General features: G+C 34.1%; 2 protein-coding genes across 5 annotated transcripts in view; one reads left to right on the top strand and one right to left on the bottom strand.

The window, feature by feature from the left end:
* Positions 1–12120, top strand: part of LOC132906121 (transmembrane protease serine 9-like) — a 400143-nt gene that overhangs the window by 300863 nt on the left and 87160 nt on the right. The window lies entirely within an intron of this gene.
* The window catches only part of LOC132906061 (protein RUFY3), a 30609-nt gene continuing 29009 nt past the window's right edge, over positions 10521–12120 (bottom strand). For all 4 annotated transcript variants that reach the window (XM_060957914.1, XM_060957910.1, XM_060957911.1 and 1 more), the window contains one exon: positions 10521–12102. In XM_060957914.1, the coding sequence (XP_060813897.1) occupies positions 11962–12102 (141 nt within the window). In that variant the 3' untranslated portion in view covers positions 10521–11961. The remainder of the gene's footprint in view (positions 12103–12120) is intronic.

The raw sequence follows: 12120 nt of genomic DNA, 5'->3' as shown, positions 1-12120 counted from the left end.
TTGCTTCATTCCTTTATGTCACATCAAACAATGCTATGGTACAGATTATTAAAATTATTTAAACATCTATTGTTCTATTAGGAACCAACAAGTATGAAATTCCATTTTAAGACGATAAAAGCGATGTTGAAATTTCTAAAAGCCGTCTAATCGTAAAATAAAAGTTGAGAGGATTTTGAGAAAAGGATTTATGGAACTATCTATTTAAGTTAAGAATCATTTTCTTCTTCATCTCGTAAATATAAAACAAACGAAGTTTATAAGCTATTACATTTACCAATCCAAATGTAGCTATGAAAAAACTAGAGCTAAAACTCCTAAAATGATGTACTGAAATCATCATTTTGTTGTATGTGCTTCTTTTCGCGAAATCTCTTGAATTATTAATGAAACGTTACAGCTCTCTCGGTCGTATAATTTTTATGAACAAAATCCTCTTGAAATTTTCGTTAAAAATACAATTTTTCTAAAAAAGAAGGTAAACAAAACGATAGAAATAATCAAAGATATTGCGTTGCCAAATTTTATAATAATTATTTCTTATGAATTACCATGAGTGCTATTTATCGTGATTAAACAGCAGAGAATTGTTTCCATCATTTTTAAATGTATTTCTCTTCATCCTGTTTTCCTTGTCTACAGCTGGAAAAAGTTTTCATGCGTCCACAATGCTTTTATGACGTTGTTTATACGGAATATGCTGCGTCGTTTTGCCGCTTCATCTCGCTGTAATCGAGGCATTAGGCGCTGTAGTATCGTATAAAGCAGCATATGTTTGATTATGTTCGTGTATATCGCGTCAGAAATCGTAATGACTGCAGAGGAAAATGAAACATTCCAGCCGTGCAACGGGAAAAGAGGAAAAGAGGATCAGAGGGAATCGAACGCGATCATTTATAATCTCCGTAAGGACGATGTTCGATACGGATATACGAGGTGAGTCGTAAATAAATCAAAAAAATAATTTCTTTTCTTGCAAGGATATTCTTTTCATACTTGCCATACGTATTCTTCAGGTTTTATTTCATTTCGTTACTCGTATTTGTTGACTTTCCTTCGTGTTCATTAATAAATTAGGACCATCGATATCTTGTTTTGAAAATCGATTCTATACTTATTAAAATAAAATGTGCGTGACAAGGATTAAGCTAAAGTCTATTAATTTTACGTATAATAAAATAAACTGACATAAATTAACGTTCGAGCTCTATATTCTGTCCATAAATAACTTTTAAGATATTGAACGCGTGAATAAAATAATGACATAGTAACATAGTTTAGAATATATAGCGTGAAAGTTCGTATAACGTGTTATTAATTATCATGCACCATACAACTATCATGTTTGAAATAATGTGTTAGAACATTATATTACTTCATTTTTCACCGAGTTTAATGAACTTCGCACGACAATTTACGCTGTCGTCGCAATACTAATAGTCATTAAAATTCTGCGAAATATTAAACATTATGTTCACTAACACAAGTTTTTGAAAAATAAATAAATTATAGTAAATGAAGAAAATTGATTTTTAAGTAACATCAGTTCCTAAGTACAGATCTTAATATTTGCTAACACTTTATATACTACGCGAGGGAAAGATCCTTTATGCAATTTTTGAACGAAGAACATGAATGCGTACGAGTCACGTCGTTCCCTTATTTGTTCACACGTTGCATCTATACAATTGCTGGAGGATTTCAATGAAACTCAGCATGCAAAATTCTCTCTTTAAGAAAAATGAAGAAAGAATTGTATTCCTCTCTAGAAAATGTAATTTCTAAAAATCGATTTTTGTTTCCTTTTATATATCTTACTACAAACGTCCAAACATTAAGTTCAAACTATTAGCAATCAATGTCTCAAATAAAATAAGATACAAGTAATTTATCTGAGAAATATCTTTTATTGAAACTAGGATCGCACTCTTTGCAAAACTGTACTGTTCTAGACTATGGATTTTCTATCTCGCTAAGAATTTAACCTATTTATTCGAACTTTTCGCAGAATATTCCGAAAAATTGTTTAAAGCTACCAGCACGATCTGTCTGTTACTTTATAGGTTGAATTTCGAACAGAAAATCAAATATGCACATAAAAATCAATATTTGCTATTCTTATCAAAAATTCGGGATTTCCGCGTTATCGCCCATTTAATTCCACGCGTTCGGTGTTTTAAGCTTCACAAATTCGGAATATCCGCTTACGTTTAATGATTCGACACGTTCGATTCATTTAACAGCAATACAACAGAAAAATAAGTTCGTCGAATACACTGTACATATTGTCAAATGTATCGCAACATTTTCTACGATATCTTCTTTTTTTTTTTTTTTTTTCATGAAAACTGTGCTCGAAAAGCCTTTAATTTACTTTCATACAAAATCAAATTGGACCAATAAAATATAACGTGTTACCAGGGTGGAAAAATACAGTACCTAAATTTTACTTTTTTCTTTGACTATCGGGGCGTTCGTGATCTCGAAAATCGACCACAATCGAAGCGTGTCGTCGAAATAAAATTTCGTTTGGTTATATTTTCGATCGGTGACGCAATCAATTCACGTGACCCACATTGAATGGAATATGACTAGAAGACGCGAATCAATTGTTGATCGGCCTTTGAAAATCTCGTCGTGGCCATAAATCCATTTGTTGCCGATAAATCCGAATTGCCGGGGTAAACACGCAGGCAGCAACAATAAAATACGAAGCAGCTTGCTGTGCGCATTGTTACGGAAAACGATTATTTGTTTTCGCTATTCCACATAACTTTCCCGCGCTTCGATGTGTCACAGAATTTTCGACCTCTTTTTTCCTTTCTCCGTCTCTCTCTTTCCCTCTCCCTATTTTCTGTTTTTTGTTCTGATTTCCTTTTTCGTCGTTCTACCTATTATACTCAGTGACACGCACGCTGCCATTCTATTTTGTCTCGTTGAAGCCAGTCGTGCGTATGATTTGAGGATCGTGCACGACCGATAGTAATCCTTTCGGTGACAATAAGTTGCGCGTGAATTTCAGTCTGCCGAAAAATAGACAGTTTTCCGGCAAGGTCAACACAATTGATGGTGCGTTTCGGTTTACAACTAACACTATGCTCGATGATGAATTCACTCGGTCTGGTTAGTATTTTTAGTACATAACTATATTCAAATACATTAACAAAATTTATTTGAAATTTTATTTAATGTAGATATATAATACATGTAATATAATATATGACGCTACATGTCTTGGTAAAAATAAATTAACGCGAAAAAACAATTTTTCGATATAAACGCGTTTAAAATTATGCGATTTGTGACGGGCTTGTTTATTTCGTTTTCAGCTACATTATGTAGATTCAAGATTGATCAGTAGACGTTACCATTAACGTAATAACTGTCTACTTTCATTAGTAACACGATTTTAATTGCGAATTGTGAAAGCAACAATTATTCTAGGAAACTGGGATTGGTCCTATTGTAAAAAGCATACGTTTGCCTGTGAAAGAATATGAAACAGTCGAAATCGATTTTTTTTTCACACTTTAAGCACATTTTACGAGAGCAGGTCACACATTACATACAAGTTTTCTATAGCAACTGTTTAAGTACTTTCGTGAGTCACTATACGTACTGTAGGATTACATTGAATTCGCGACTCCATTACGTACCATTAGCGTGATTAAAGCAACGAATGTGCAGCGGTCCGACCTTAGTAAATAATCCTAATAATTTCTCGTATTATGTCATCAACCCGCTTCAATCTCTAGCTATACGCGGCAGTGTTGATTTTTAAATGTTTCTCATAATAGTACAGCCTCGCGTGATTATTCAGCCTCGCCACGGATACTATACAAGGTCCGCGTGCTGCTAGATGGAATCGCACCTCCGGCCAGATGTTATTACGCGCAATTGCTTTCACTTATTACAGGCACACAGTTCCGGTGGCGTACTTTTCCCGTAAAAGGGAAAACGCCCCAAATATGAGTTTTCTTCGGCTACAGTCTACCTTCAGTGTTGCGACCAATGCTTAGTTTGATTACGTGGATATTCAATTTTGAGGGGAATATTTTTATATTCGTTCTATTCGACTATTTTTATTGACTGTTTTAAATGTGTATTTTTGAAATAAAGTAATTTTTTCTGTTTTTTTTCAGTTCGTTGTTTACAGGTTAAATTCTATAACTTTTAGGAAACATTGGTCCGCTCTAAATATTTTGCCGGTTGCGTGATTGAAATTTTCTAAATTATCTTGAAATCTACATTGTTTTTTTGTTGTTGATATGATTGTTAATGTGATATAAACACTTCTTGTTTAAGTAGTATTAGATATGTAACAAGCATAGATTATAGTAGTTAGTTGTATAGTCAAGCATTCTATATATACAGGTAGATAGATCGACATTAACGAAAATCGAATGGGACGCAGAACAATTTAACTACGTGAAATGCAGAAACTTTTAATCAAAATTGTTTTAAACCTATTTCAACTGGTATTATGTTCGACACCTCGCTAAACGATAGTCATTTTATTTCTCCATAATTATTGCGATACATACTTTATTTAAGGCTTATGGAAATATCATATAAAAATTTGTATATAAAAAATGTATATGAATTTTTGTAACTGGTAACGTAATAATATATGTCTACTCAAACATTTACAAATTGTTCACGATTTATATCCAACATTTTGCTCAACCAGCACGAATAAATAAACATATTTCTATTTAAGCGCATTTCCTATAGTTTCCGCGATCAGCAAGAACTACAAAATGCTCTTATGACATAATAACGTGAGCTTTAAACATTTCGCGTGTCGGTCATGCCGATGTAAAGGCATTACATTCGCGATCTAGGCACAGCGTTCCACGAGTTACTAAACACGCTATACTATCGTTAATGCTGTTATGCATGCGGTATTATTTTATTTGCATGATCTTACGTACACTGACTCATCATTTCGGCGCAGACAACATAGTAAATCGTGAATTTATTCTCTCCCATGTCCATTGATTTGCAAGCTGCATTACTAGAATGTCTATTACTCGTCGAAGATCTAATGCATTTTTTAGTCTAAAACAATAATGTTCCTTTATATTGGAAAGGAAAAAATTTTAACTTGAAAATACGGTGATGTTACGTGCTTCCTTGGGAAGTAAGAAAATGGCCGGAGAAATTTAGAAGTAACTTGAAAACAACGAGTTAGCTAGTTAAAAAGAACTTAGAAACTGAGCGTAGAAAGCATGAAGTTGGAGATAAAATTAAGTGAACGTAGATGGTTGCAATACAAGTTTAATTAAAAAGCAACAATGTTTATGCTGACTTTAGCTTTATCTAAGTATACTTCTTGTTTTCGAGGTACAGATGATTTAATCTAAAGCTGGAAGCTACATTATTATTAGAAATAAATCACGTTTAATGAATCAGGCAACCAGTTCGAGGAAAAAAAATATTCGGACATCTTTTATTAGTGATTTGAAACACAATGAAATATTTAAATTTATTTAAAATAGAAAATTTAAAGAAAATATATCTTTATAATAGAAAATATATTTTAATTTGTTTAATAATATATTTCATTTTATTCTGATAGGTAGAGAAGGCCAAGATTCATTTCTATTTTTAAGAACAAGTATTTGGAAATAGTATCGCACAGCCGAAAACTAGGAAAATTTCAATATGAAGTGGATCAAATCAAAATGAAAGAATGTCAATTTAAGATGCCATCTTTGAAAGACACGTTTGGCTATTGTTAAAATTAATTTCATATTTAAAATAGAAATGATAAATATGAAAAAGAACCAGCAAAGTACTGAAGAAACGATTTATTAATTCATCTGTAAACTCTGGGTTGAAGGGTCGTAAAGGGAGTCACTTGAAGGGGTTGGAGCCTAAGTACCTATAAACCAAATAATGAATTTAGCATAAAGTATATTAATGTTCTAAATGAAATTAACGCCAAGGTGTATTAACGAAATAAGTGAAAATTTGAAAGGAACGATATTCATAATGGATTTTAAGGAAGAATTTCTCTTCTAACGAAGCAACGAACCAGAGTATACGTTATTCTGGACTGTACGTAAAGTGGTATAGCAATTTAATAAAATATAAGTAAACTCATTTACCCCAACCACTGTACAGAGAGTTCTATCCTATCCCATTAAAAATAATTTCAAACATTCTCTGTACAGTGTATTTTAATAATAACCTGACTATTCTAGTGGTTCTGCACCATGTATACCATTAACAATTCCTCTGGCTCTATTTTTTGTCATTACTAATAAATTACTCTTCATTCTGGATACCTGATCAAATTAGAAAAGTATCTATCTGCCGGTGAACAGAAATACCTATTTTCCAAAAGCATTCCTTTCCTTCTGTCTATATTTCTATTTCCATTGACATTTTCAATTACACAAACGAACAAACGAAATCTTAAAAGGTAAACTGTAAAACACATTCCAACTTTACAAGACGAAACGTTTCACTGTACGTTAACTTGCAAGTCTTGCATGGCTAATTAGCTTAATAAAAAACCTACGCCTCGTTTTGACGTACTCTGCAAAATTTATTCACAAGAAAAAGCATCGGGCCGCTTAACCGCCCAGTAACTTAGTCGAAGTTGAGTAGAGAGGATTTGTGCGGAAATCTTGGAGCGACCCTCGTGCTACCTTTTCGAACGTGTAACGATCCTCTTCCCGAAAACAACGAGCTTGCGTTCCCCCGAGTTTAACAAGATTGTCGCGTGCACATTGGTGCAAGGCACGTGGTTCGGTACGAGTGTGTTCTCGCGGTCGGATCCTCGAGACGCGGCGGGTTCGGGCATCGACGCCAAAAGCTGCAAGGATCGATTTCAATTTAGCGGCCGTTTAAGCGTGCACGCTCGTGGCTAACGAGCTTTCGAAAGTCGTAGATAGCCGACAAGTTGGCCTACACGGACGGCCGCGGCTCGGAACCACCCTTCGGAACTTACCGCAGTCGGCCGGCAAGCATCGCGAGCACACGTGTAACACGACACCGATAACTCCCTCTACATACCTATAGAATGTAGTAGGTAAGTGCACTAATATACAGGGTGTGATAATTATTTAGTATAGTATACAGCTGATCGATTTTAATGACTCACAAGTATAGTGGCTGCAGAAGAATTGCCATCACGTTGTATTTATTATAGCATTTATGCATCGATTAATTAAGTCTAAACATATCATATACTTCGTACTATTTTTAGTGGTACTTTCGTACGACCACAAATATTTAGTTCTATGGCAATGAGATGTAGAGCCTGATAAAAGAAAAATTCTATATTGAAAAGGTAGGTCATTATAATAATTACTAATGGGAATTAATAATTCTTCCGAGTGTACGTTAGATCACGTGAAATAATTCGTAGTTTTGCGGGAGGAAATTCCAATGATACATAAGCAGTATTCTGCTACTACTTTGACTTTTTATCTCTGAGCACGGGAGTAAAGATAATCTTCATAGGTAGGTTCATAGCGGTCGTTGAATGCACGCGGAGACACAAATGAGATCATAGCGCTTATTGAATGCACGCGGGCACAGAAATGGCTTCATAGCGCTCAAAGAGTTAATCAATTAACGAACATACGCCTGATATAGGAGACATCTTATTCAGTTGCTTGATAGGACTTGAGAATTTTTATTTTACCGAGCCATTGAACATAGCATATTTTGTAATCTCTATGGATTTGAAGAACCATCAAAGAGCTATATTAATTCAAATATGGCATTGATATGTTAACATTTGGCTTGTTTTAATCATTGATTTTTATGAATTCAGGCTTTAATGTCTTATGACATTTCATCTGCTAAAACATGTATGTGTAATATGTACTTTATGAAAGATGTCATTGGTAGAATAGAAGAAGATTATTGCATTAAAGGCACGAATTTAGATCTGAAGATATGTCGATTTTTATATTTTGTTGATTCTTACAATCGTAGAATTTTGTTTTATGAAAATGAAGAATTTTATGCTTTAGTACTATAGATATTATTCTGAAAAACGATATAAAAAAGGTTGATAAAGCAATGCCCAATTTATAATCAAATGCATTCGAATTATTTAATTATCAATTTCAAACGAGAAGTTTATTTGATTATAACAAAAAGAAGTGTATAGTAACAATATAGAAAAGTATTACCATATTACTAGTAATGTAACTTCTGAGCTATATAACATTGTACAAAACGAAAGTAGAACATTATACGCTTCGTGCTATTTATGTATCATATGCTTGGCAGATTACTGCTCGAGATATACTACTTACGCTGTCGCGAAAGGCGATGCTCACACTTATCCCAAATAAAGGAATATTAAATTTAACTGCTGAAATCCTCTTGCAAGAAGAAAAAAGCTAGCGCAATATCTCAATCACAAAAATTTAATCGTCACATTTATTTGTTCCATTAAAATTGTCAACTTGTTCTTCTGAAATTATTATATAATTCCATAAGCTCCAGTTATGGATCTCAGTAGATACAGTCAAAGTATCGGTATGCCTATTGATATGAAAAATTAATAAATAAAAAGGAACAAATCAAAAAACAAAAAGGAACAAAGTTTCGTACGTTTCCTAAAACAATAAGACCAAAAATTATTTTTAGGATCCTCATTAGAGAAGTCGCAAAACTTAAACTATAAACTTTCTTTTTACGATTTCCGATTCATAATGAACCGCCAATGAATTAATTCTAAACCTATTCAACTATCCCGACGCCACTCTAAAGGATCGTGTTGTTACTTTGTAAATCGAGCAATTTGCGAAGAAAAATTCCGTGTCTCGGTCAATTTCATAGACCGCCCATGTGTGCTTATTAAAATAGAACACCCTGTACATATGTACGTAGCTTAGTACATAGATACACCGCATGATCTTGTGGTAGAGGGCATTGTTAACGTCTAGAAAGGATAAGAGCACCGTGGAAGGTGGCCAGGGACTGTTTTACTGCTTTTCCAACAGCGATGGCGACGGTGAGTCAATGGTATGGCGTGCGGTTCTCCCCGCAAAGATTAGAAAGAACCGTGTATGCAGCTGAGGAACAGATTTACGTTCGGCAGGTAGATTGCACATTATGGTCGACATTTTCTACGGGCACGGTTTCCGTGTGGCTGGAAACTCCTCTTTCTTTCTCCCTTTCTTTTTCTTCTTCGACACTCCTCTCGAAAACGATTTGTTCTTTAGTACCACCGAATGAGATATTATGGCGATTGCCATTGCTCTGTATTCTCCTAAATTTTCCTAGATTCCCTTACATTCTTCTACGTTTCAAATGATATTCACATTTTTAAGTTTGATTCATACGTTAGCTTTTTGGTAGACAAATTGATCAGTTCCACTTTTTGTCAATTTCTTAATTCTATTGTCTGAATATACGATTAATATAAGCTGCGGATTTATATGCAAATTTATATTTTTCAGAATATAATTAGAAAAGTAGAACCTTGGTAGAAAGTTGCTTTACCTGTCAAATATTATAGAAAGCGCTATACCTTGAATATTTTATATAATTTTGTGTATCATGTACATTGTATACAATTTTACATCTATTGTAATTAATTATAATATATATATCATAGTCCAATTGTTATACATGGCGATTTTAACACGTGGCGAGTAGAGTTTCCAAGTAGCAAATAAAGCATATTATTTCTTCAGCAGTGGATTCTCATGATCCTTTGTGAATTCTTCGCTGTTGATTCTCGTAAATGAATTCATTGCGTCTATTGATTACGATATACAAATTCAGTATCCATATAGATAGATATTCCAGTGTGCAGAGAATTTAATTATATGTATATAATCCGTGCTCTACGCTGGACAAATTTTATACTCGCGAGATATTGAATTGTTCGGAAAGTTCGCGGTATTTCTGACAGCCGATACATTCAATTACGTACGTGGTACGATTGAAAAAGGATTATTTATTATAAACTTCTGTCAAATAATAAAATGTTGAATTTGGTTAAACGTTGAATAAATAATTATTAAAAAACAGGATCGATCAAGAAAAATGTGCTTTTTAACGAGACAATCAGTATGAAATGTTGTACAATTTAAGAATAGTTAAGAAACCACTAATTAATCTTTATAATTTTCATAGAGCTGCTTAATTTCAGCAAAAGATCAAATCTTCATTTTACTAGAAATATTTTTTGTTATATTATCCCCATATTTCAAAATCTTAATAACTAATCTTAGTTAGAGTATTTATATAAACAACACTAAAGAGGAATTGCACGACACACAATAAGCATTCACCATAATTAAGAATGTTTCGTCAGAGATTTTTCAAAGCTAAGATAATCATAGTCACATAAAGCAAGATTCAGCGCATTATAATATTTCATTTGTGTTTTTAATTTAAGAAGTTAATGCCGCGAAATCTTCTTTCAAGATTACGATTTCCCTTTGAAGACTGCGCCGATCTGCTATACTGATGAAAGGAAAATTAGTACGATACGCGAACACACAAAGGAGAGGAGAAAGAATTGATAATATGGGAAATATAAAACCAGCCTTTTATTCGCATAAAATCTTTCCATCACGCTACAGAACATTTAAAAAATATCATTGTACAGGCACGCGTTTCGAAAATCTTTTTCACAACTCGAATTCGAGGGCGCATTTACTTACAATTATCTGAATATAAAATACTCGGTTTATTAACATTCGTCAGAGCGTCTCTCGATAACAGTCCACCGCGAAAGGAACTAACGGACGTCTAAACTTTCGAGAAACCGAAGAACACAGTAACGTATGTTACATGTGTATGCATGTATTTTGATTATCATTGATCTGGCTAACAGCGAAGATTTGGCGATTCAAAGTTTTCAAGCCTTCTCCTCCTGTACTTTTAAACGAACAGAAAGGAGATTACTTTCAGTTGAACGATTACGAAAAGTATTTGCACATATTTATACTACCGATCAACCTTTTCACAATTTTTGCCTCTAAATCTCTCACTTAAGTCTGTTCGATTTTTAAGTTAAAACCGTTACATTATCATTGAGTCATGAGTGATTATGATAGCTTATTTAACAAATCTTGCATCATTAAGTAGTATAACCATTTTTGTCTTCAGGAGAAAGAGAGGGGGAGTAATAAAACTTTCTGGCAATTGGAAAAATAAAACCTACCGTTAAATAATTTAACCCAAACTGTTACAATTCATATATGACTCGACAATTACGATTAGAAATCGCTGTATAGAAAATGAGAAATATGAAAATAACGAACAATGAGAAATTCAGAAACAACAAACGATTTAAAAACAAATTGTTTCTTTGTCTTCAATATTTCTAGTATTTCTGGTATCAGACGCAGCAAATTTATATTCTCAGCTTCTTCTAGGAAATAAATATTAATATTTACGTTACGTGTGATGCTTGAAGTGTGAGATTTACTCTGCTATGTTCGATAACCACGCTATAAGTAGAATTAATAGTTCCGTTTGTTTCTTCATTTTAATCGAGTATTTAAATAACTACTTAAATATCAAAACAATAATAGTGTGCAAACACTTTCTCCATCTAATATGACTTAAAAACAATCGCAAGGCTCCATTCCATAAAATTATGCTTTTCATTGGGTAACAAAATGTCGACAGTGCTCCGCACAGCGAGCGCGTCAAGCAAATCTTTTACAAAACGTCGCCTGGATGATATTGGGATGAAAGGAATTGGACGCAAGGCGAGGCAGCGTCGCGTCGACAGCTTTTTCGGACAACCGCGTGCGTCGAATGGAAAATTCGAGCAGCTTCGAATAAGGTTCGATGCCGAAGGAAGCAGCCTTCGAGACATCGTGTACGTGTGTGATGTAAGTATATGTGCGGGACAGATCTTTTTCTTCCATTCTTCTCGTTCTCGGCTTCGTTGCTCGATTGGCTACCTCGAACGAACGGTTCGTGTTGCCTGACCGATAGACAACCAGTCACACGATGTTACTGTTAGCGTGCACCCGAGTAACGGCCGACCAGAAACACGTAACATTCGTCACAAACGCGAACAGGTTTCGTCGAACTCGGCAGGGCTGTGGTGTTGTCGCTACAGGCATGGCAAAAGATTTTGCCGCAGTTTCGACAATGATGCTGCAACAGACACAATTA

The sequence above is a fragment of the Bombus pascuorum genome, chromosome 4 (assembly GCF_905332965.1).
Source record: "Bombus pascuorum chromosome 4, iyBomPasc1.1, whole genome shotgun sequence".
Lineage (NCBI taxonomy): Eukaryota > Metazoa > Arthropoda > Insecta > Hymenoptera > Apidae > Bombus > Bombus pascuorum.
The sequence above is the reverse complement of the archived record's forward strand: the minus strand, read 5'-3'. Positions and strand labels throughout refer to the sequence as shown.